At 30.4% G+C, this 27,877-nt stretch overlaps 5 protein-coding genes across 5 annotated transcripts in view; all 5 read left to right on the top strand.

The window, feature by feature from the left end:
* LOC115241121 (ovochymase-2-like) overlaps positions 1-5,896 on the top strand; it is a 7,607-nt gene extending 1,711 nt beyond the window's left edge. Inside the window, exons 4-8 of the mRNA XM_029816682.1 lie at positions 327-466; positions 2,586-2,632; positions 3,073-3,398; positions 3,556-3,807; positions 4,776-5,896. Of these exons, the coding sequence (XP_029672542.1) occupies positions 327-466; positions 2,586-2,632; positions 3,073-3,398; positions 3,556-3,807; positions 4,776-4,928 (918 nt within the window). The 3' untranslated portion in view covers positions 4,929-5,896. The remainder of the gene's footprint in view (positions 1-326; positions 467-2,585; positions 2,633-3,072; positions 3,399-3,555; positions 3,808-4,775) is intronic.
* Positions 5,897-6,756: 860 nt separating this feature from the next.
* LOC115241120 (odorant receptor 49b-like) lies at positions 6,757-9,565 on the top strand. The gene is made up of 6 exons (XM_029816681.1): positions 6,757-7,033; positions 7,342-7,810; positions 7,943-8,042; positions 8,447-8,566; positions 8,707-8,862; positions 9,498-9,565. Exons 1-6 carry the CDS (start codon positions 6,757-6,759, stop codon positions 9,552-9,554), a joined length of 1,179 nt encoding a protein of 392 aa, XP_029672541.1. The 3' UTR covers positions 9,555-9,565.
* Positions 9,566-11,783: 2,218 nt separating this feature from the next.
* LOC115241119 (odorant receptor 30a-like) lies at positions 11,784-16,121 on the top strand (the record flags this gene model as incomplete). Its single annotated transcript, XM_029816679.1, has 6 exons — positions 11,784-12,060; positions 12,373-12,841; positions 13,716-13,815; positions 14,226-14,345; positions 15,446-15,601; positions 16,062-16,121. Coding segments are annotated over 6 exons (1,182 nt in total), but the record flags the coding sequence as incomplete, so codon positions are not given.
* Positions 16,122-17,171: 1,050 nt separating this feature from the next.
* On the top strand, positions 17,172-21,669 carry LOC115241118 (odorant receptor Or2-like). Its single transcript, XM_029816678.1, has 6 exons — positions 17,172-17,292; positions 19,528-19,797; positions 20,135-20,612; positions 20,741-20,840; positions 21,238-21,357; positions 21,472-21,669. Exons 1-6 carry the CDS (start codon positions 17,172-17,174, stop codon positions 21,655-21,657), a joined length of 1,275 nt encoding a protein of 424 aa, XP_029672538.1. The 3' UTR covers positions 21,658-21,669.
* Positions 21,670-25,955: 4,286 nt separating this feature from the next.
* LOC115241111 lies at positions 25,956-26,900 on the top strand. Its single transcript, XM_029816672.1, has one exon. It carries the CDS (start codon positions 26,096-26,098, stop codon positions 26,561-26,563), a length of 468 nt encoding a protein of 155 aa, XP_029672532.1. The 5' UTR covers positions 25,956-26,095; the 3' UTR covers positions 26,564-26,900.
* Positions 26,901-27,877: the final 977 nt, after the last annotated feature.

The following is a 27,877-nucleotide window of genomic DNA, read 5'->3' as shown; positions in this document are numbered from 1 at the left end:
TATATAATTTATTTTTTAATTCAGGTCTCAATGATTTAATATTCACAACTTTTTTGCAAAAGATTCTCTAACCATAAATATTTTGTTAACCATAACTAACAGAGCAAATTTCATTTCAAAGAAAGTCCCCTAATATTTAACTTTAATTGCAACAAAATTTATTCAATACATCAAATATCGTGGCCATAATATCATAAAGTACATACAAAAAGATTATTCTTTTTCTTTTTTCTTTCGACAAAACAGTTATTCTTTTATTAAATTGTATTATCAATTCTGATTACATATAACAAGAAACAAAGTAATATTTGCTTATTTTGTTATAGGGTGATAGCGGTAGCGGAGTTATCCGCAACAGTGACGGAACGATTATTGGTCTGGTCTCCGGTGGAAGACCATGTGCTCAAGGTTACCCAGATGTATACACTAACGTTGCGAAATTCGTCCCTTGGATCAATCAGAAGATGTCATCCTAATAATACAAATTCTCTCCATGTATTGTCATATCCTTAATACTTAATAAAAATTATTCAGCAAATATACTAATTAGAGTTTTCTCGTCAAATGTTTACGTACAGTTCAATAAAGTTTAAAGGAGAATGTTTCACGTAAATTTTCAACTAAATATATTATGAATATATATCATTTCTGTGTACAAAACGACATTATTGAAATCGACTCGGATTCAATGCGATCTCGTTTAATTTTATTTGTTATTTGAAGGGCTGTCATATTGTGCACAGAGACACGTGAGCGTATTGATAAATTCAATATAATAAATATAAGATCCCTCTCTTTTGAATTTTTATAAAAATAATATAATTAAATAATTAAAATACTCATTAATATCATTCTCTTTTACGACTTTCGGTTGTAAATCAATAAGTATTTGTGATAATATATGTACTCTGATAATACTTGGGGTGCTCTCTTATTTTGGTATACTCTTCGTTTTTTACAGTATCTTATTCGATACTGTACGTGTTCTTTCCTAACATGATTATATAAAAATAGTATAATAATAATTATAATATAACATAAATGAGATAATTAATGTAATTAACTTTGAGAAGATATATTTTTCAAGATCTTAAACTCATAATTATGAAGCGATCAACATAGTCTTCTCATTCAGAATATAATTTATTAATTATTTATATATTAATATTCATTCATCCATTTAAATATTAAATTTAAGGTCGCGATGCGACTCTCTCTATGACACGTTTAATTATCAATATAACAGCATCTGTTAATACACATAAATGCTTCTATTGTTCAGGAGAAATTTTGGTCGCGCAAATAAATACAATATGGTTCGTTGTTGGCTTATTACCATTACGGCAGAATTGTGTTGCTAATTAATATTATCTCGCCCGTTAAATATCTTAATCCATTTATCATGCAATTTTATTTCGCATGACTGCTCTATTTGTCAAGTATAAAGGAGTTTACGAAGTCGCATGCGAGTACAGATGGTATTAAGGTCAAAGAAAGCTAGAAAGCTACTGATCATAATGATTCGTACCAACATATCGTTGTACTTTACCACAGGAAAGCTGATCCTTATGACAATAACAACATTTTGTAACTAAGCAAACTAATGCAAATTTATGCGAATTCGAATTCGATATAAAAAGATATTGCAATAAGAAAAGATTTCCAGACTTTTGGGTGTATATCGATCTTGATAATATATCCAAATAGAAATGAAAATCTAAAAGAATCCAACATCTGATTTTAAAACAATGGGACACGTAACGAGAATAGTATGTTCGTGTAATTCACATTTAATATTTAATAATTATATTTAATAATTTATACATTTGTGATAATGAACTTTTACTTATAACATTGTTGTATGTGCATCTTTATCAATCTATCAATATGCATTCTATAATTTTGTTATATTATTTATTATTGTCGAGTTATAACAAATACATATATATTACAAAAATATAATAAAAAAATATAATTATCCTTTCAAATTTGCCATTATTTAATGAAATTGATTTAGTGCATATATTGTGTTGCAAAAGATAAACAACTTTTTTATATAAATCCTAAATAGAAAATTTTTAAAATTTCTCTTTTATTCTAGTTTCTAGTAATTAAAATTAACGCTTTTGGTTCTTTCATACATAATACATATATATATCTGAGATTTAATTAATGATATTCTATACTATATGACAGACGACAAGCAATTTATTTGTTATTACCTTATTTATATTGTGTAAAAGTTGAATTAATCCATGAGAATTTATCACATGTTGCTCAACGATATAATATTGCTCCAAAAAATACATTGGATAAATATAAAAGCAAATAGAGGTTCATATTGACATCTTCTTTAATACAACCTTAAATAATTGCAATGATTCGCGATAATTTCATTATTAACACGATCGCGATCTCCGCAAGATAATTGCATTATTAACGCACAAAATAAGATCAAACGGTATAATTAATGCTGTTCATGCAGCTGTGCACATATTTTGACGTGTATATAAAATGTACTGCAGGTAATATTGGTCGTTATTGTGCAAAGTTTGCCAGGCGCAGTATCAAAATTAACATCTAAGCATGATGAGGCAGTTAGTGTGCATCCTGATCGCCTTAACGATCATTGGTAAGTCAAATATCGAAAACTAAATAGCTTCAAACAATCTCTAAATAATTAATTTGGGTCACCTCAGTGTGTATTTTTTTATTTTTATATAGAAATATATAGAAATATATGGAAAATATAGAAATATTAATAATAAATATGTAGAAATATATAGAAATAAATATATAGAAATTGTCTTTAAAATTTAATTCTTTCCTATATGTGTCTGGAAACAGGTATGGGATTAGATAAATTTAAAATGTGATTTTTTTTTTCTTGGATTTCTGAGCGTAACAATGATATATTACTAAAAAATGCTAATTAAACAGTAATAAGATTCTTTTACAATTTTGATTGCAAATTGTCGTCGCGTTTTAAGATTTTTTCGATACAATTATTAATATTTAAAAATTACTTTGTGCATCTTATACATATTTGTGAAATGATGTTTTGTGCCGTAGGAGTCTATGCGGATGAACCGGAAAGACTGGTAAACGGAATACCCACCAACATCGAAAATTATCCTTATATTGTCTCCATCAGGACCAAGGGCAATCATATGTGCGGCGGTAATCTAATTAGCACACGTCTTGTCCTCACAGCCGCGCATTGCGTAGAACCTTTGGTCAATGACGCCAAACTAAGACGAGACTTAACCGTTGTCAGTGGCACAACTCTGCTCAGTTCGGGCGGACAGATTAACAAGGTGTCGAGAATGTGGTACCACGAAAACTTCAATATGAATGCTCGGAGTGGAGATATCAGCTCCGACATCGGTTTGCTTGAGGTACGATTTTGAGTGAGATACATCTTGCTGCATCCGCTTTATTTGCGTTGTTACATTCTCGATGCATATGTTCTGTGATTTTGCTATAAACACAATGCTACATAGTGACGAAATAACGATCGATATTCCGGTTTATTTGTATAAAAAATATTTTCAGCTATCCAAGCCCATTGTCGTGAATGACAAGCAAAAGCCAATCGCCCTCCCAACGTCAAACTTAAAAAGGAATGAAGATGTTACACTCGTGGCGTGGGGTTCTGCAGGTTTTATGCGACCCGTACACAATGATTTGCAGAAATTGAATGCGAAAAGCATGCTGCCGGATGAGTGTCAAAATTATCATAAGCAGATGCGCATTAACAACAACGAATTCTGTACTCTCATCGCCAGAGGAACTGGAGCTTGCAACGTACGTAAATATATTATAATATAGAAATGTTCGATATTTATATATACGATTTTATCATTTGTCTTTATTTTTAGAAATTTAGTATTTTTTGCTTGTGGGATATATTTGTGATTGTGCTTATACAGGGTAGTCTGTAATTCGTGGTACAACCGGCAAGAGGCTGATTCTTCATGAAAAAATAAGTCGAAATTGCAGAATAAAATTTTTTTATATGAAGCATCGTTTTTTATAAAATCGACTTTAAATATTAGTTGAATACGTGTGCACTTGAGTAAGACGCCGTTGAGAATCTCGATACAGACCACTATTTATTCTTCTGTTTACAGTGTCCAGTGCTCACTTTAATATAGGATATGTAAATTAAAATGAGACATGATATCTCCTTTCGAAAATTCTCTACAAAAAAATTTTTAAATTAAACAAATGAAATTTTAAAATTTTATTCTGCCATTTCGGTTATTTTTTTATGAAGAATCAGTCTTTTGTCGGTTGTACCACGAATTACGGATCACTCTGTATACGCGGTTAATTTCAGGACATCATTCGTCTTAAACTATTATTCTCGTCCTGTCAGGATAATACTTTCTATTTTGCATCCCAAAACAGAATTTTTATATATATATAAATAACCATAAATATTGAATCTTATTAATTGTAAACATTTCTCACAACAATTTTTTTTAAGAATTGAAAATTTTATTTATAACAAAACTTAACACATCAAGAGAAACCCTAGTTATAATATGATAAAATACATTAAAATAGTTCTTTTTGCATTTTTAATCGCAAATTTCTCAAAACTATGACGTGATGAAGCATTTTAGAAGTCGGAAACAACATGAAAAAATTATTCTCTTTCTTGTGTTAAAAAAAAAGTTATTTTTTATTGTACTGTATTATCAATTTCGTTTTAACTTTACGTATAACAAGGAATGAAGAGAGAGTGATCTTTGCTTATTTTGTTACAGGGTGACAGCGGTAGCGGAGTTGTTCGCGACAGTGACAGAACGATCGTTGGTGTGGTCTCCCGCGGAATACCTTGTGCCCGAAATTACCCAGACGTATACACCAACGTTTTTAGTTTCCTCCCTTGGATCAATGAGAAGATGTCACTTCAATAATACCAACTCTCTTCATGTATTGCCATATCCTTAACACTCAATAAAAATCACGCACAGCAAATATTTTAATTTAGAGGCTCTTTCTCGAATATTTACATAATAGTTTAACGAACATTCAAAAGAGAGAATATTTCACGTAAATTTGTAAATAATTTAAATTACGAATATATGTCACTTTCGCGTACAAAACGACATTAAAACTGATCTTGATTCAATGCGATCAGATGACTGATAGAACGATTTCCAACGATCTCACTGTTTTGCTCATTATTCGAAGAAGTGTCACATTGTTTGGAGAGACACGTGCAAACACAGTAGTAGACTTACCTGACATAACGTGAGAGATGTAAACAACAAGACGGCACGTCGCACTCACTGCTAATCCAAGTAATAAACAGAGGTGTGTATGTAGTAAAAGATTTCACAAGCCTATAGACACACTTATTACAATCGTCTATTCGTGGTAAAGGCACTAATATATTTACACATCTCTTTAGCCCAACAAATAATTGCTAGAAAACAATATTTGTGGACTAGAAAAAATATGCGAGATGCGAGTGGCTGAATCGGAAATCGCACCCGAGTCTTTAGATTTTCAGGCAACTGCTCTCATCACTATTCAGCTATTTAAATCTCACCCCTTATGTCACTTTTAACACGTAATATAATATACGACTCCAGAGCGAAGTTGGAAGTCACTTAATGAACGCAACGCCAACTGTCACGGAGAAATCCGCGATAGGATAGCTACAGTGTGACTCCAGAGAGATGATGGTCCTATTCTCTCGACGAGACGATGTTCTCATCGTCGACGCGCGCCAAACACTGCCGCGCATATCGATCGTGTCAAGGGTCGAAGCTACACCCCCGCAGAATACGCATGCTCCAACGTTATATCGTCGGTTAGAAGGGATACGGTATGTGTATATGTGTATATGTGTGTGTGTGTATGTGTATATATGAAAAATTCTAGACTGTCCTCGGAGGGTGAGAGAGAATTTTTTTGCCTATGGAACACAACTTCGTAAACTTCGAATGTATAAAGATCAGGGACGCGCCTCGTATTCCGATCCTTAAGAAAAAAAGTTGCAACTCCTTTTTCAAGATCAAATTATGAATCGTTGTAATCAATTTTGATCATAATCGCATTTTTTAAGGATCTTAGAGAGAAAAGTGATCATTATAAAATAATCATAAAGTATCGTTGGAATAACTCTTTCCTTTTATTATCGATCGACTCGATCTTTTTCACAACAATAAATTAATTAGTGTCGCGCAATGTTGATGGCTTTATCATTACTGTGACCAACATCTTTTGATGAAATTATTTTATTCAGAGATTTTGTAAAACAATATAAATATAGACGACATTTATAACTGCGGCCCTATCGTTGGTCGTTTACCCTTTCTATAGTCTCTCTGAGAGAGTTACATCTAACAATTACGACAATTGTACGCGATATTTACGGTTATCTACACATTATAAGACACTTCCATATTTTATGCGAACTGTTGATCAAAGTGATGCGCAACAGTTAAAGCATCTATATGAGTCTATATCCTTCATACGCGGAAGGAATAAAATGTTAGTCCCGACACAATTTCACACTTTCGAGCATGCATTTCAAATCGACAAAACACGCAGGTGTGATTATTACATTTGGTATATAAAAACGGGATTGTAAAGGCTGCAATTTAAATTAATATCAATTATATATACTCTGATAATCAAATTTGCTTGCACATTTTGTTTCGAATCGATTCATGTTCCATAAAACAAAATATATTTCTAAACAAATGTTTCTTAAAGAATATTTTGTTGTTTGCCATGATAGATTTCGAATGGGCAATTAAGCTGAATCGCTTTACGCTGAACATCATCGGTTTATGGCCAAAAGTTTACGAAAATGCTTGCGACAGATTTTCATCGGATTTACGCACGACATTCTCCTTCTTTCTAATCGTTTTCGTTGGTATAATTCCTTCGATACATTCGCTGGTGAGAATCTGGAGTGACATGATCGCGAAAATCGACAATCTGCAATTCATTTTGCCGATAACGATATCGATAATAAAACTGGTGATCATACGATGGAAAAAAACCCGTAATAATTTTTTTTTTAATTTATTAATGCACTAAATTTTTCCAAAAACAATTCTTATATGCGACATCGACTAACTCGATACGTGAATTCAATTAACTTCATGTGGCACGGAATAGTTCAAAAACTAAATTATATCGGCAAGAACGTTACTCACATCATTGAATATTTCTCGCCAATATTTTTAATTACGCTGCACCAAAAAAATATAATATGAACAATTTCTAGCAAACAATAGCATTGATGTTTATTTTAGATAGGTTTTTTATGAAGTTTTTAAAACTATAATATAATTAGCTATTTCGTTAAAGATCTTACAGTGGCTTTAAAGATGATCGCCGACGATTGGATGAAAGTCAAGAGCGAGGAAGAGCAGCGCGTGATGATAAAATACGCACAGAACGCACGAAACATCCTCATCTTTGCATGCGTCCTCATGGTCGTAGGATTCAGTTTACTCATCGTTCTACCTTGCTTCGGAACATCGCTGAGATACATAACGAACATCACCGATCCGGCCAAGATCCTGCCGCTACAAACGTATTACTTCTATAATAAAGATCAGAGTCCGTATTACGAGCTCACGTTCACGGCGCAAGTTTTGCTAATGTTAATGGCAGGTGTATCTTATACCGGTGTGGATAATCTACTCGGATTATTGGTATTTCATCTGTGCGGCCAGATGGAAAATTTGAAAGAACGATTGATCAACATGAGGCAATATAAAACCTTTTGCGGCGGTCTCACTTTCATCGTTGAGGACCACATACGGCTAATCAAGTTTCGTGTTGAATTTTGATAGCAGCGAAAGTTATGAAATTTAATGTGTTCATCTCCTTGTATATTTTTCATACTATTTCAAATGTTTCTAGATTGGAGGGATCGCTCTATATAACTACATTTTTCTTTCAGATATTTTGACATTGTTGAGAGTACATTCACTCTATTGCTACTCGGATTGCTGCTTTATTTCGCCATTCTATTTTGTCTACACGGATTTTTGATCGTTGCGGTAAGCCGCAAGAAAGAAAACCCTAGCCTGTCTTTCTCAGATATAATAATGAATTAGAACACAAAAAACGAGGATTTATATTCTCGAAACTCCGTAGAAGTTGCAAAACGCAGAATCGCAAAAAGAACAATTCTTAACAACTTTGTTTTAGTCGCAATAAAAATAAGATAGTATATTCAACGTTTTTTCATTTTTTTATTTTTAGTAATATCCTAATGCTTGTGAAATATTTTTATATTAATTATTTTATTATATATATATATATAAATATAAAATTATAAGCTCGAAATAATGAATATTATATTAATGTTTAATGACAAAAGCGGTATAATAAATAATTAAATTTCTGGTCATTATAATGACATATTTCGTGCCATTATTTGCGATAATACTGCTTATCCTAGGTACTCACGGAAGGAAGAGAAATGTCAATGATTCGTTTGATATATCTAATATCTGTAGTGTTAAACGTTGGCGGCCATATGTGTCTATATTGCGTAGTAGGCGAGATTCTGGTAGCACAAGTAAGTAATCAAGTTAATATAGCAGTAAGAAAAAATGTATAAAGAAAAAAAACAAATTATAGTAGACGATGAATAGTGATGAGTAGACGCGATAAGTGTGTAATCATTTATATTATCTATGAATTATTATTTATAAAAAGTGCGAAGAAATATATCACGCAGCATATAATTACGAATGGTACACATTGAAGCCGGAACAGGCAAAAAGTCTGATCCTGATAATGATACGGGCTAACAAACCACTGTATATTACAGCTGGGAAAATGTTTCCTATGACACTCTCGATGTTTTGCAACGTAAGCGTCTTTTATCTGTTAATACTTTAATAATTTATAGAATAACGACAGCCAATCTCTCTCGGCTAACAAGTAACTTCTCACACGCGCGCACATACATAAACACACAAATCGTTCTACTAAAATATATAAATTATACATATTTTTATATAAAGTTTCTAATACTATGTCATCTACGATATTTTCCTACTACAAATCAATAAATTATTCTATTATAAATTATAACATCGCTCGCAAGTTTTTTATGCAAAACATAAAATAGTTCTCCAGATAAATATATGTACATAATCTGCACTTGAAAAAAATTGCACTGCTATAGCTTCTCATTGCAATACTCTGTTTAAAGAACCATATAAATAAAATTTCATAAAACGTAAAATATAGTACATATAATAAAATAATAGAATATTAGAAGATATATTAACAAATTTCTTTATATCAAATTATTTAATTTGATTAATCAAGACAATTTTCATATATTATTCAAGATCGTCGCACTTTTCCTAAACATTATACAATAAAAAAATATTCTAACTAAAATATATAAATAAAAATTTACTGTGTATATTTTTTTACAATGTTGAAACACATGCTTTATATGTTATAAAATAAATATATTATTTTGTAAATTTCAGTTAGTAAAAACTTCAGCCGGCTATGTATCAGTTCTACTCGCCAGCCAAGGTTCTTAAAACTAATTTCAAAATTTACAGAAGAAGAGGCATCATATTATAATATATTCCACTGAATATAAAAAATAACGTAGATGTAATGTAGAAATATGTATATTAAATATATATAAAATTATAGCAAAAAATCAAAATATATATTATATATATATAATATTATACTTATTGCAAAAACTTGTCATTTAAAATATTTTCTTTTAAATAAAAATGTTTTGTAGCGATTTGGCAAATCACTACTCATAATATTAGCATATAGGGGAAAGTAGGGTAAAACCGGGTATTTTTTTGGATTTGTCTTCCTACAAAAAAATCTGTTAATTTTTTTCTTCAATTTCTTTAATTTTTTTACAGCCTTTTTTGTTCTCTTTTTTTCTTATTATCTTCTCTTATTATTATTTGCGTCCGACGATTGGGAACACTGGTACTTTTAAACTTTTAATGTACCAGTCTCCGGACGCATATAATAAATATCGTTCTAATTATGATTTTTATGATGAATTTCGTCAAAGCGAGTTTCTAACTAATCTTTGAAATTAGATATTCAATTATTTATTCATAAATATAATTAAATATTCTCATACTATTAACTAGATGCTTACGCTTAACGAATTTGTTAACGATCGGCCATCATTTTGTCAAACCATAGACACATGCATATTTAATCAATCTTTTTTAATACAAAATTTTAAATCAGATTTATTTTTTTTCTCAGTTAATCGTCAAATGATAGAATTTTTTTAGAATAATAATTATTTTCATTCATAATTGTTCAAATAAATAGTAAATATTTTTTATCGATGTGGTCTGAAACTGGGACGTGTCCGGCCATTAGGACATTCATGTGTCACTGGCGATCGAACTTATCGATAGCTCGACCGCTATTGACTAACAAGTAAGAAAAACATCTGTCTTTCACATCAATTCATTGTTTATTTATAGCAATAGCGAATAACAGAACGATTTAAATGGTAACCCCGCTAATTTTTGAAATTCTCTTCGTATAGGTATAAAGATTAACCAATGATTTTAGCCCTTCCTTTGGCTGATCCAGAAATGTATAATGTTTTCGCTTACCTTTATTGTATCAAAAAAATTATAGAATTGCAATAGTATCATTTTCAATACTCTTCATCCAACGAGCGTAATAGCACTCCTAACAATAAAGATTATTATCTTTGTTATAACGATATTTGTGTATAGTGTTAATCAACCTAAAAATCGCAATTACTTTGGAAACTCAAACAAGTATTATGTAGTTAAGAGATCTCGAAATATTTGTCTATAATTAAAACATCTTATTTCATTAATTAATATAATTAAATTTATATATATTACAAGATAATATATTTGTTGTAATAATAAATCATTTGTATTCATTATATTGATAAATTTAAACCAGTAATTAAAAATATTATTTAATTCAAAACACAACATAATTGTAAACAATGTTCACTCGTTTGCGGCCCTGTCTCGTAGCTATCAGTCTCCCTTTTTTCGCTTTGCTATGAGAATGTAGCACTTGACAATTACGACGCGTGCAATATTTACGATTTTTTTACATATTGTATAACGAGACCTATAAAGTTTATAAACTTTTATGCAAAACAGTTACCACTTCCCGAAGTCTATGGAATACATCTTTCCTACGGAAAGGTAAACGTCATTAGCTTCACGTGTGTCTTATTGTCAGTATGGATACCATCAAGGCTAAAAGATACGCAGGTCCTTGCAATAATAATATCAGTGACAAATCGCGAACTATAATATATGCCTGCGTGTACTGATATTATTGAAATATATATATACATTTACATATTCATAATTTATTTATATTTTTAAATATTAAAACAAAAATTTTAATATTTTCTCTATAATTGTTTGATTAAAATAAATATAATAGAAATATTCAAATTTTCACGACAAGTTATTAAAAAGAAAGTTAAATAATAACTTTCAGATTATATGTGTATATGAGATCAGTAAAAATCATTTTCTTAGACATGCAAATATTTCGTTAATAGAATAAAATCAATAATAATTACAAAATTGTTAAACATGAATATTATTTTACTCAATACACTACACGAAACAATTAAAAACAATTAACACATATGTATATGTATAAAATATGTACAACATATGTATAAAATATACTTTTCTGATATTATATATTTGCCTTATATACAAATTTATTGTGATTCACGAGTAGAATAAAATATTAATGAACTTATCTATATAGATCTCGAATGGGCAATTAAGCTGAATCGCTTTACACTGAACATCGCCGGCTTATGGCCAAGAAATTACGAAAATGTTTATGACAGATTTTTATCGGATTTCCGCACGACATTCTCCTTCCTCCTGATCGTTTTCTTCGGTTTAATTCCTTCGATACATTCGCTGATGAGAACCTGGGGTGACATGATCGCGAAAATCGACAATCTGCAATTCACTTTGCCGTTAGTGATAGTGATAATAAAGCTGGTAATCATACGATGGAAGAAAACTGGTAATGATTGTTTAGAAATCTAATTATGCGCAATATCAATTAGCTTGATACGTGAATTAATTGAAGTTATATGACGCCGAATAGTTCCAAAACTGGAGCATATCGGCGAGATACTCATATCAAAAATATTTCTCGCCGATATTGCTGTTACATTTTTGATTACGCTGCAGCAAAAAGTAAAAAAAATATAATACAACTAATTTATAGCAAACGATACCTTTGATGTTTATTTTAGAGAGATTTTTTATGGAGCTTTTAAATTTTAGAATATAATTCGTAATTTTAGAATATAATTCGTAATTTTTATTAAAGATCTTATAGTGGCGTTAAAAATGATCGCCGACGATTGGCTAAAAACCAAAAGCGAGAAAGAGCAGCGCGTGATGATAAAATGCGCACAGAATGCACGAACTATCATTATCTTTGGATACGTTCTCATGATCGTAGGAATAAGTTTCTACATCTTTCTACCTTGCTTCGGAACGTCGCTAAGATACATGACGAACATCACCGATCCGCAAAAAATCCTGCCACTACAAACGTATTACTTCTATAATAAAGATCAGACTCCGTATTATGAACTCACATTTATTGTGCAAGCTCTGCTACTCATAGTCGCATCTGCATCTTATACCGGCGTAAATAATCTACTCGGCTTACTAGTATTCCACTTGTGTGGCCAACTGGAAAATTTGAAAGAACGATTGATCAACATGAAGCAATATAAAAACTTTTGTGTCGATCTCACTTTCATCGTCGAGGATCACATACGGCTAATCAAGTTTCGTGTTGAATTTTGGTAGCAGCGGAAGTTATGGAGTTTAATGTGTTCATCTCCTTACATATTTTTTATGCAATTTCAGATGTTCCTAGATTCGAGAAATCGCTCTAACTACATTCTTCTTTCAGATATTTCAACATTGTTGAGAGTACATTCACTCTACTGCTACTCGGACTGCTGCTTTATTTCGGCATTTTATTCTGTCTATACGGATTTCTGATCGTCATGGTAAGTTGCAAAAAAAACCCTAGCCTGTCTTTCTCAGATAGAATAATGAATCAGGACACAAAAAAGTGCGAATTTGTATTCTCGAAACTTCGTAAAAGTTGTAAAACGCAGAATCGCAGAAAGAACGATTTTTAACAATTTTATTTTAGTCGCATTAAAAATAAAATTATATATTCAACGTTTTTTAATTTTTGTATTTTTAGTAATCCTTGCTTCGGAACATCGCTGAGATATTTAACGAACATCACCGATCCGACCAAAATCCTGCCACTACAAACGTATTACTTCTATAATAAAGATCAGACTCCGTATTATGAATTCACATTCGCTGCGCAAGCTCTATTACTCTTAATGTCAGCTGTATCTTATACCAGCGTGGATAATCTGCTCGGATTACTGGTATTCCACTTGTGCGGTCAGATGGAAATTTTGAAAGAACGGTTGATCAACATGAAGCAATATAAAAATTTTTACAACGGTCTCACTTTCATCGTCGAGGATCACATACGGCTAATCAAGTTTCGTGTTGAATTTTGGTAACAGCGGAAGTTATGGAATTTAATGTGTTCATCTCCTTACAAATTTTTTACGCAATTTCAGATATTCCTAGATTCGAAAAATCGCTCTAACTACATTCTCCTTTCAGATATTTCGACATTATTGAGAGTACATTCAATCTACTGCTACTCGGACTGCTGCTTTATTTCGGCATTTTATTCTGTCTATACGGATTTTTGATCGTCACGGTAAATCGCAAGAAAGAAAATCCTAGCCTGTCCTTCTCAGATAGAATAATGAATTAGGACACAAAAAGTGCGAATTTGTATTCACAAAATTTCGCAAAAGTCTCCGTAAAACCCAGAATCGCAGAAAAAGAGTGATTTTAACAATTTTATTTTAGTCACATTTTAAATAAAATAATATATTCAACGTTTTTTCATTTTTTTATTTTTAATAATGCCCTAATATTTGTGAAATATTTTTATATTAACTATTTTATTATATATAAATGTGAAATTATGAGCTCGATATAATACATCAATATTATATTAATATTTAATAAAAAAAGCGATGCAATAAGTTAAATTTCTGGTTAAAATAATGCCACATTCCGTGCTATTATTTGTGATAATAAAAAATTAATTGCTTATCTTAGGTACTCACGGAAGGAAAGGAAATGTCAATGATGCGTTTGATATACCTAATATCTATAGTGTTAAACGTTTGCAGCCATATGTGCCTATATTGCGTAGTAGGCGAGATTCTGGTAGCACAAGTAAGTAACCAAGTCAATATGACAATAAGAAAAAATGTATTAAAAAAAAAGCAAATGATAGTAGCGATGAGTAGTGATGAGCAAACGCGATAAGTGTATGATTACTTGTATTATTTATGAATTATTATTGATAAAAAGTGCGAAAGAGTATATCACGCAGCATATGATTACGAATGGTACACGTTGGAGCCGAAACAGGCGAAAAATCTGATACTGATAATGATACGGGCCAACAAGCCCCTGTATATTACAGCTGGGAAAATGTTTCCTATGACACTGTCGATGTTTTGCGACGTAAGCTTCTCTTACTTGTTATTATTTTAATCATGTATACAATGCCAACCTCTTTCGGCAAACAATTTATCGCACACACACACGCGCACACTATTGTACTAAAACTAAAATATTGATTACGTATATTTTTATATAATTTTTTAAATATTATATTATTTAAAAAATTTTTCTACTAAGAATCAATACATTATTCTATTTTAACATCGCAAACAATTTTTTTGTAAAAAATATGAAATAGTTTACCAGATAAATTTAAATATATAATCTGCATTTGAAAAAAATGCGAAATGACATCTCTACATAAAAATTATTAATTTGTTTTTTTATTAAACTTTTTGTATATTTAATGTATTACAAAAGATATTAAAAAGATTTATCACTATACTCCAGATTTTTCCTTAATTTAGTATTAATATTACTTCATTAAAAAGATGTATGTGTCATATGTCAAAACGTTGTCAAAATCATAAAAATTTCGCGTAAACTGTTTTACTATTTCTTCTGAGTATCTCAGCAAAATTCTCTTAAAAATTTGGAAATCATTTGTTTAAAGTTTGTATTGATTCTTATGGAAAATCCCGTATGATGTGCAGCATTTATTGATAAATTTGAGGAAAAAACATTGTCAGCGAAATACAAATTTTCACATGTATTGACAAAACTTTAATAAACATTTGTGCAAAACTTAATTTACATTCACTTACTCGTTTAATAGTTATTTACTAAAAAAAAAAACAAATAATAATGAATAGACGCGATAAGTGTGTGATCACTTGTATTATTTATGAATTATTATTTATGAAAAGTGCGAAAAAGTATATTACGCAGCATATGATTACAAATGGTACACATTAGAGCCGGAAAAGGCGAAGACTCTGATCCTGATAATGATACGGGCCAACAAGCCCCTGTATATTACAGCTGGAAAAATGTTTCCTATGACACTGTCGATGTTTTGCAACGTAAGCCTCTCTTATCTGTTATTATTTTAATCATGTATACAATGATGACTGCCAATCTCTTTTGGCAGATAATTTATCGCACACACACTCGCGCACATCATTGTATTAAAATATAGATTATATATATATACGTATATTTTTATATAATTTTTCTAATATTATCTATTATTATGTTATTTAAGAAATTTTTCTACTAAGAATCAATGCATTATTCTATTCTAACATTGCAAACAATTCTTTTGTAGAAAACAAGATATTTTACCAGATAGATTTAAATATATAATCTCTGTTTGATAAAACTACGAGAAGACATTGTCAAAAGCATGAAAATTTCGCGCAAGATTGTTCTACTATTTCCCCTAAATATTTGTGTAAAATCTGAGCATAATCTTCTTAAAAGTTTAAAAATTATTTAAGTTTAAGATTTGTATTGATTCTTATGGAAAATCGCGTATTGCAGCACTTGTTGACAAATTTGAGGAAAAAACATTGTCAGCAAAATACAAATTTTCACATGTAATGACAAAACTTTAATATATATAAACATTTGTGCAAAACTTGTTTGCATCTACTTTCTCGTTTAATAGTTATTTACTAAAAATTATAGCAAAATATTTATAATAACTCAAAATCTTTCTGTAAATTACTTTTTTTTTTTCTTATGCAATTGATTTCACGAATCACTTACGATCAAAAATTTTTGCCATAAATTAGAAAAAATATTAATTACAACTATTTATTTGTATATTTTTACAATGTATCAAGACACACATCATACATTATAAAATAAATATATTATTTTGTAAATTTCAGTTAATAAAACGGCTATGTATCAGTTCTACTTGCCAGCCAAGGTTCATAAAACTAATTTCAAAGTTTGCGAGACGAAAGTATCATATTATAATATATTTAACGGATTACAAACAAAAGAAATGTAAAAATATGTATATTTTATAAGATTACTTCAAAAAATTAAAATATATATATAATATTATTTTTATTGCAAAAACTCGTCATTTAAAACATTTTCTCCTAAAATTAAAACGTTATATAAAGATTTTGTAAACCGCTTCTCATAATACAATATTAGCAAGTATAGCATATATAAATACAAATTAAACAAACAATTAACAAATTTATTGCAACATATATGTTGTCGGTGATGCGGGATATATTTGTATTTAATGGCAGTAATAACCGTTGTATTTGCTTATATGTGTCATTGCCGATCGAACTTATCGATTACTCAACCGCTATTGATCAAGAAGTAATAAAGGCGACTGTTTTTCACGTGAATTCTTTGTTTGTATCAACAGCAAATAACAGAACAAGTTCAACGGTAACCCCGCCAATTTTTGAAATTAAAACCGTATATCAAGATTCACCGATAACTTTAGTCCTTCATTTGGCTCGTCCAGAAATATATAATGTTTTCACTTATCTCCATTGTATTAAAAAAAAATTGCAATATTATTGAATAGACGCGATAAGTGTGTGATCACTTGTATTATTTATGAATTATTATTTATGAAAAGTGCGAAAAAGTATATTACGCAGCATATGATTACAAATGGTACACATTAGAGCCGGAAAAGGCGAAGACTCTGATCCTGATAATGATACGGGCCAACAAGCCCCTGTATATTACAGCTGGAAAAATGTTTCCTATGACACTGTCGATGTTTTGCAACGTAAGCCTCTCTTATCTGTTATTATTTTAATCATGTATACAATGATGACTGCCAATCTCTTTTGGCAGATAATTTATCGCACACACACTCGCGCACATCATTGTATTAAAATATAGATTATATATATATAGATTATATAAAAAAATCAAAATATATATATAATGTTATTCGTATCGCGAAAACTCGTCATTTAAAATATTTTCTCCAAAAATTAAATCTTTGTGTAGAGATTTCGCAAACTACTGCTCGTTATACAATATTAGCAAGTATATCATATATAAAGCAAATTAAACTAATAATCAACAAATTAATTGCCACATATGTTGTCGGTCATACGCGCCATACATATCTGTGTTTAACGACAGTGATGAACGTTATATTAAGCTTATATGTGTCAGTGGCGATCGAAAATATCGATTGCTCAATTGCTATTGATCAAAAAGTAAAGAAGACATCTATTTTTCACGTGAATTCTTTATTTGTACCAATAGCAAATAACAGAACAAGTTAAACGGTGACTTCGCTAATTTTCAAGATTAAAAATTCTTACCGTGTATCAAGATTCACTGATAAGTTTAACCCTTCATTTGATTCGTCCAGAAATGTACAATATTTTCACTTATCGTCATTGTATCAAAAATATCATAGAACTGTAATATTATCCTCTTCAACACTCTTCATCCCATGAGCGTAACAGCACTCCTAACAATAAAGATTATTATCTTTGTTATAACGATATTTGTGTATAGTGTTAATCATTTTCATCTTAATATCAGAAAACGTCATTTACGAAATTTTAGCTAAATATATACTAGTTATATATATACCTGCGCAACACAATGTAAAATACTTGTCATTGATATACGATGCTATAACACATTATTACAAATGTATCGTTTATACTACACGTGTGAAAAGTCGAAGGATCTCCAAGACACTGAATTGGAAGGTATGGCATATGTAAAACGCGCATGCTTCGTTATAGTTCGAATAAAAGGGGTATAGTAGAGGATATGGAGAGAGAATATCATTAAAATTTTAAAGCTGCCACCCTAACGAAAAACTTTTTTATTACGACAGCTGTATTACATGTGCGAGGTACAATTCAAAACTTTGCAAACTTGAAATACGCAAAGAACAGGGACGTATATTAATTTCAATAGACGAAAAAGAATGGGGAGAATTCTCAAATAATTACATTTAAAATAATATCGCTAATATTTTGAAGAACCTAAAAATTACTTTAAAAACTCAAAGAAATATTATAGTTAAGAATGCTCGGATATTGTCTATAATTAAAATATCTTTCTTCATTAATTAATATAATTAGTTTATATATATTACAAGATAATATATTCGTTAAATAATAAATCAACTGTATTTATTGTGTTGATGAATTTAAACTGTAATATTTAATAAATGATTCAACTCAAAACGCAATATAATTGTAACATAATTGTAAACAACATTCATATACGCGGCCCTGTTATATGTCGTACGTTGCTTTCCGTTTCAGCTTTCCTTCTTTCACTTTGCTATGAAAATGTGTACCTGACAATTACGATGCATGCAACATTTACAATTTCTACACCTTTATAGAACGGTCTGTAAAGTTTATACCTTTGATGCAAAACAGTTATTACAATTCCCGGGAGTTTATGGAATACATTTTTCGTGCGAAGAGGAAACGTCAGTTTCATGTATGTCTCAATATGGACAATATCATGGCCAAAAGATACGCAGGTCCTTTGAATAATAATATCAATAACAAACCACGAGCTATAATACATACTTGCATGTGTTGAAATTATTGAAATATGTATACATATATATATATATTCACATAATTATTATTTTAATTTTTAATTATTAAAACAGAAATTTCAATTTTTTCTGTAATTGTTTAAAACGGATATAGAAGAAACATTCAAATGTTTTTACGATGTATTATCAGAAAAAAATTGAAATAAATGTTTTCAGATTATATGTATTGTATATAAGATCAGATAAAAACTATTTTCTTAGAAACGTATATTTCGTTAATATAATAGAATAAAAAATAATTACAAAACTGTTAAAAATGATTAAGATTTTATACAATAAACTTCACGAAATTAAAAACAATTAACACATATGTACAAAACATATTTTTCTAATATTATATATTTGCCTTATTTACAAATTTACCGTGATTTGCACGAATAATAATAATAAATTAAATACTTATCTATATAGATTTCGAATGGGCAATTAAGCTGAACTGCTTTGCGTTGAACATCGTCGGCTTATGGCCAAGAGTTTATGAAAATGCCTGCGATAAATTTTTATCGGATTTACGTACGATATTTTCATTCTTCCTATTTGTTTTCGTTGGTATGATTCCCGCGATACATTCGCTTGTGAGAACATGGGGTGACATGTTTGCAATAATCGACAATCTTCAATTCACTTTGCCGCTATTGACGACAATAATGAAACTGGTAATCATACGATGGAAAAAAAATGGTAATGACTGTTCAGAGATATAATAAAGACAATCGGCGCCATGCGAAAACAATTCTTATAGGCGACATCAATTAGCTCAATACGTCATTTCGATTGACGTGACATGACGCAAAATAATTTTAAAAACAGAACATATCGGCGAGAGCGTTGCTCATATCATTAAATATTTATTGCCGATTGCTACTATATTTTTAATTACGAGGTATAAGTAACAAAATATAAAAAAAGTAAAATTACGAGCAACTTCTAGCACAAACGATATCATTGATGTTGATTTTAAAAAGATTTTGTATAAAATTTTTAAAACTATAATATATAATTTGCAATTTCGTTAAAGATCTTATACTGGCGTTGAACATGATCGCCAATGATTGGTTGAAAGCCAAGAGCAACAAAGAGCAGCGCGTGATGATAAAATGCGCACAGAACGCGCGAATCATCCTCATCTTTGGATACGTTCTCATGATCGTAGGATTCAGTTTTCTCACCTTTCTACCTTGCTTCGGAACATCGCTGAGATACATTACGAACATCACCGATCCGGCCAAGATCCTGCCGCTACAAACGTATTACTTCTATGACAAAGATCAGAGTCCGTATTATGAGCTCACGTTCACGGCGCAAGCTTTGCTACTTATAATGGCAGCTACATGTTACACCGGCGTGGATAATCTGCTCGGATTACTGGTATTCCACTTGTGCGGCCAAATGGAAAATTTGAAAGAACGATTGATCAACATGAGGCAATATAAAAATTTTTCCAGCGGTTTCACTTTTATCGTCGAAATCGTCGAGGATCACATACGGCTAATCAAGTTTCGTGTTGAATTTTGGTAGCAACGGAAGTTATAGAATTTAATATGTTCATCTCCTTATATATTTTTTATGCAATTTCAGATATTCCTAGATTCGAAAAATCTCTCTAATTACATTCTTCTTTCAGATATTTCGACATTGTTGAGAATACATTCACTCTACTGTTACTCGGATTGCTGCTTTATTTCGGCACTTTATTCTGTCTATACGGATTTTTGATCGTCATGGTAAGTCGCAAAAAAAACCCTAACCTGTCCTTCTCAGATAGAATAATGAATTAAGACACAAAAAAGTGCGGTCTTGTATTTTCGAAATTCCGTAGAAGTTGCAAAATGCAGAACCGCAGAAAAAACGATTTTTAACTATTTTATTTTAGTCGCATTAAAAATGAAATTATATATTCAACGTTTCCTAATTTTTTTATTTTTGATAATGCCCTAATGCTTGTGGAATATTTTTATATAAACTGTTTTATTCTATATAAATATGAAATTATGAGCTCGAAATAATACATTAATATTATATTAATAATTTAATGAAACAAGCGGTGCAATAAAAAATTAAATTTTTGGTCAAAATAATGCCATTTCATGCTATTATTTGCGATAATACTGTTTATCTTAGATACTCACGGAAGGAAGGGAAATGTCAATGATGCGTTTCATATACTTAATATCTGTAGCATTAAACATTTGCGGCCACATGTGCCTATATTGCGTAGTAGGCGAGATTCTGGTAGCACAAGTAAGTAACCAAGTCATTATGACAGTAGAAAAAAGTGAGACAAAAGATAAATAATAATGAATAGATGCGATGGATGACCACGTATATTATCTACGAATTATTATTTATAAAAAGTGCGAAGGAGTATATCACGCAGCATATGATTACGAATGGTACACATTGAAGCCGGAACAGGCGAGAAGCCTGATCCTGATAATGATACGGGCTAACAAGCCTCTGTATATTACAGCTGGGAAAATATTTCCTATGACACTGTCGATGTTTTGCAACGTAAGCGTCTTTTATCTAATAATATTTTAATAATTTATACAATAACGACACCCAATCTCGCTTGATAAGCAACTTCTATCATAATTCTAATACTTCTAACATAAATACACACACCGTTCTACTAAAATATATAAATTATGTATATTTTAATAATAAAGTTTCTAATATTATATCGTTTAAGACATTTTCCTACTACGAATCAGTACGATATTCTATTATAACATTGCTCGCAATTTTTTTATGCAAAACATAAAATAATTTTTCAAATAAATATATGTAGATATGCATTTGAAAAGAATAGCAGCGCTACTATAGCTATACTGTAAGCATCTCATTGCAATATTGTTTAAAGAACCATATAAATAAAATTTTATAAAACGTATAATATTATACATATAATATAATAATAGAATATTAGAAGATATATTACCAAAGATAGTTATTTCAAATATTTTCTTTTAAAATAAAATGTTTTGTAATGATTTGGCGAACCGCTGCTCAATATTAGCAGGTATAGCATATATATATATATGAATGCAAAAAAATTAAGCTAAAAATTAACAAATTCATTGCCACATAGGGTAGATGTCGCAATTACTGTCACCTTAAGCTTATAATACCCTAACTTCATTTAACCGTTTTGAGTGTTGATGAAGCTAAAAAATGCCTCACTTTGAATCATAATATTACTTAATAACTCTATTATTATAAAAAAAATTATTGTGCATTAAATATAAATACTCAAATTAATAATAAATAAAAATCAGAAATCTGCGATGTCCCTATGACTGTCATTTAAAAAAACATTTTGTCCGTATAACTGACACCCAATAATTGCCAGTCCCTTTGACTATGACCAGATCACTGCCAGACCCAGTGCCAGTCTCGCTGTGCCCGAAAAAAAGTTAAAATAATCTGTAGGTGAGGGTCAGTTATGCATACTTGTGACGTTTTTTGGCCCGAACACTGACGACAGTCTGACGGACAAACCAGCAAATATTGTCCCTATTGCTGTCAGCGTTAATAATAATAATTTAACATAAAATATCACTTATTTCACACAATATTTCATTAAAATAATTCTTATATAGCTCATTAATTCATTTTAAGTAATCAATATAGATTATATAATATAATTATTGCCCTTTCTTTAGTACTTTTGCATCGCCTTTTATTTACGTAGTCGCACTTTTGATACCAAAACTTAACGTTCAGTTTTTATCATTAATTTCTAAATACTAAGTAAAAACAAATACGTTTCGTCATTTCTTTGTTTTCATATAAATTAAAATATTGAATTAATAATAATATCTTTTTTGAACATGTTTGTTTACAAATTTATTTTTTATCAGGCAAAATAAATAAAATGGCAGTTATATGTTGTCGGTAATACGCGCTATATTTATGTCTAACGGCGATGAAGAATGTTGTATTATACTTATATGTGTCACTGGCAATCGAACCTATCGATTGCTCGACCGCTATTAACCAACAAGTAAAAAAGGCACCTCTGTCTTTAACATCAATTCATTGCTTATACCAATAGCAAATAACAGAACGAGTTAAACGGTAACCCTGCTGATTTCCGAAATTAAAAATTCTCTTCGTATATCAAGATTCACCGACGATTTAAAATTTAAGCCCATCCTTTGACTGGTTCAAAAATGTACAATGTTTTCGCTTACTTTTATTGCATCAAAAAAATTTGAATAGAATTGTAATATTATCTTCTTTAACACTCTTCATGCCACGAGCGTAGCAGCACTCCCAAAAATAAAAATTATTATTTTGTTATAATGATATTTGTGTATAGTGTTAATCACTTTCATCTTAATACAAGAAAACGTCATTTACGAAACTTTAGCTACATACATATATCCTAACGCAACACAATGTAAAAAATACTTGTCACTGATAATATGTTGCTATAATACGTTTTACTACAAATGTATCGTCTATATCACACGCATGAAAAGCCGAAGAATCTCCAAGACACTGCATTGCAAGGTATAGCATATGTAAAACGCGCATGCTTCATTATAATTCGAATAGAAGGGGTATGGTAGAGGGTATGGAGAAAGAATATCATTAAAATTTTAAAGCTGCCACCCTAACAAAAAACTTTTTTATTACGACTGCTATATTACATCTGTGAGGTACAATTCAAAACTTTGTAAACTTGAAATACACGAAGAACAGGGACGGACATTAATTTTTATAGATGAAAAATAATCGACAGAACTCCCAAGAAATTATATTCAAAATAATATCGCTAATATTTTGAAAACCCTAAAAATCACACTTACTTTGGAAATTCAAACAAGTATTATATAATTAAGAATCCTCCAAATATTTTTCTATAACTAAAACATCTTATTTCATTAATTAATATAATTAAATTTACATATCTTACAAGATAATATGTTTGTTGTAACAATAAATCAATTGTATTCATTATGTTGATAAATTTAAACCAGTAATTAAAAATATTATTTAATTCGAAACACAACATAATTGTAAATAATTTTCACTCACATGCGGCCCTGTCACGTGTCATACATTGCTATTCGTTCAGACTCCCTTTTCTCGCTTTGCTATGAGAATCCAGCACCTGACAATTACAATGCATGCGACATTTACGAATTTTTTACATCTTGTAGAACAACCTATGAAGTTTACAAACTTTTATGCAGAGCAGTTACCACTCCCCGAAGTCTATGGAATACATCTTTCGAACGGAAAGGTAAAACGTCATTAGTTTCACGTGTCTGAATATGGATACTATCAAGGCTAAAAGATATGCAGGTCCTTGCAATAATAATATCAGTGACAAATCGCGAGCTATAATACATGCCTGCGTGTATTGAAATTAGTGAAATATATATACATTCACATAATTATTTTATTATTAATTATTAAAACAGAAATTTTTTTTTTTTTTGTTATTGTTTGTCCGAAAAGAATATCAAAGAAACATTTAGATGTTTTTACGACATATTATGCAAAAAAATTTTAATGAAAATTCTCAAATTATCAGGTCTACCGGAAGGTTCTGTCCGTTTTTGGAATAAAACAAAATACAAATTTTTATTACCGTCAATAAACTTTATTAAATAATGTAATTGCCATTATTCGGAGAAGTATTGTCAGCAACTGGATAATTTAAATACAGCAGTCCAAGAAAAGAGGCCGGCGATGTACAATAGGAAGAACATCATACTGCATCATGATAATGCCAGGCCACATGCTGCTTTGGGGACTCGTCAAAAAAGTGCAGAACTAGGCTGGGAAATTCTGTCGCATCCACCATATTCCCCGGACTTAGCACCCACCGACTATCACTTGTTTTTGTCCTTACAAAACTTTTTGAGGGGCAAAAAATTCAAAAAGGAACAAGATATCAAACAAGCACTGGTTCGCATCAAAAGATAAAACATTTTTCGAAAATGGGATATACAAATTGCCCTCACGCTGGCAAGAAATCATTAATAATAATGGCAATTACATTATTTAATAAAGTTTATTGACGGTAATAAAAATTTGTATTTTGTTTTATTCCAAAAACGGACAGAACTTTCCGGTAGACCTGATATGTATATATAAGATTAGATAAGAACTATATTCTCAGAAATGCGAATATTTCATTAATGCAATAGAATCAAAAATAATTATAAAATTGTTAAAAATTATTATCATTTTATTCAATAAACCTCACGAAACAATTAAAAACAATTAACACATATGTATAAAATATACTTTTCTGATATTATATATTTGCCTTATTTACAAATTCACTGTGATTTGCATGTATAATAAGAAATTAAATGAACTTATCTATATAGATTTCGAATGGTCAATCAAGCTGAATCGCTTTGCGCTGAACATGCTCGGCTTATGGCCACAAGTTTACGAAAATGTCTGCGATAGATTTTTATCGGATTTGCGAACGATATTTTCATTTCTCCTATTTGTTTTCATCGGTTTGATTCCCGCGATACATTCGCTTGTGAGAACGTGGGGTGACATGATCGCGATGATAGACAATCTCCAATTCACTTTGCCGTTAGTGATGACAATAATAAAGCTAGTGATCATACGATGGAGGAAAACTGGTAATAATTATTCAGAGATTTAATTAACGCAATCAATATCCTAAAGTCCTAAAACAATTTTTATGCGCGATATCAATTAGCTTGATACGTGAATTCAATTGACTGAATTTATGTGACGCGGAATAGTTCCAAAATTGGAGAATATCGGCGAGAAAGTTCTTCGTATCAAAAATATTTCTCGCCGATATTGCTGCTATATTTTTAATTACGCTGCAACAAAACGTGAAAAGAATATAATACAAGAAATTTCTAGTAAACAATACCATTGATGTTTATTTTAGAGAGACTTTTTATGAAGTTTTTAAAACTAGAATATAATTCGCAATTTCGTTAAAGATCTTACAGTGGCGTTAAAGATGATCGCCGACGATTGGATGAAAGTCAAAAGCGAGAAAGAGCAGCACGTGATGATAAAATACGCACAGAATGCGCGCGTCATCCTCACCTTTGCATATTTTTTCATGATAGTCGCATTATGTTTGCTCATCTTTCTACCTTGTTTCGGAACATCGCTAAGATACGTAACGAACATCACCGATCCGGTCAAGATCCTGCCGCTACAAACATATTATTTCTATGACACAGATCAGAGTCCGTATTATGAGCTCACATTTGTGGCGCAAGCTTTACTACTCATAATGGCAGCTACATGTTACACTGGCGTAGATAATCTGCTCGGATTATTGGTATTCCACTTGTGTGGCCAAATAGAAAATTTGAAAGAACGATTGATCAACATAAGACATAAAACCTTTTGCAGTGGTCTTACTTTCATCATCGAGGATCATATACGGCTAATCAAGTTTCGTGTTGAATTTTGGTAGCAGCGGAAGTTATGAAATTTAATGTGTTCATCTCCTTATATGTTTTTTTATGCAATTTTGGATGTTTCTAGATTTGAGGAGTCGCTCTATATAACTATATTCTTTTTTCAGATATTTTGACATTGTTGAGAATACATTCAATATACTGCTACTCGGATTGCTGCTTTATTTCGACATTTTATTCTGCCTATATGGATTTTTAATCGTTGCGGTAAATCGCAAAAAAGAAAACCCTAGCCTGTCTTTCTTAGATAGTATAATGAATTTGGACACAAAAAAAGCGAATTTGTATTCTCGAAATTCCATACAAGTTGCAAAACGCAAAATCGCAGAAAAAGAGATTTTTAACAATTTTATTTTAATCGAAGTAAAAATAAGATAATATATTCTACGTTTCTTCATTTTTTTATTTTTAGTAATACCCTAATGCTTGTGAAATATTTTTATATTAATTATTTTATTATATATATATATATAAATATAAAATTATAAGCTCGAAATAATGAATATTATATTAATGTTTAATGACAAAAGCGGTATAATAAATAATTAAATTTCTGGTCACTATAATGACATATTTCGTGCCATTATTTGTGATAATACTGCTTATCCTAGGTATTCACGGAAGGAAGAGAAATGTCAATGATGCGTTTGATATACCTAATATCTGTAGTGTTAAACGTTGGCGGCCATATGTGTCTGTATTGCGTAGTAGGCGAGATTCTGGTAGCACAAGTAAGTAAACAAGTCAATATAACAGTAAGAAAAAATGCAAAAAAAAAACAGATGATAATGAGTAGACGTGATAAGTATGTGATCACGTGTATTATTTATGAAAAGTGCGAAAAAATATATCACGCAGCGTATGATTACGAATGGTACACATTGGAGCCGAAACAAGCGAAAAGTCTGATCCTGATAATGATACGAACCAACAAACCTCTGCATATTACAGCTGGGAAAATGTTTCCTATGACACTGTCGATGTTTTGCGACGTAAGCTTCTCTTACTTGTTATTATTTTAATCATGTATACAATGCCAACCTCTTTCGGCAAACAATTTATCGCACACACACACGCGCACACTATTGTACTAAAACTAAAATATTGATTACGTATATTTTTATATAATTTTTTAAATATTATATTATTTAAAAAATTTTTCTACTAAGAATCAATACATTATTCTATTTTAACATCGCAAACAATTTTTTTGTAAAAAATATGAAATAGTTTACCAGATAAATTTAAATATATAATCTGCATTTGAAAAAAATGCGAAATGACATCTCTACATAAAAATTATTAATTTG

The sequence above is a fragment of the Formica exsecta genome, unplaced genomic scaffold, assembly GCF_003651465.1.
Source record: "Formica exsecta isolate Colony F162 unplaced genomic scaffold, ASM365146v1 scaffold47, whole genome shotgun sequence".
Lineage (NCBI taxonomy): Eukaryota > Metazoa > Arthropoda > Insecta > Hymenoptera > Formicidae > Formica > Formica exsecta.
The sequence above is the reverse complement of the archived record's forward strand: the minus strand, read 5'-3'. Positions and strand labels throughout refer to the sequence as shown.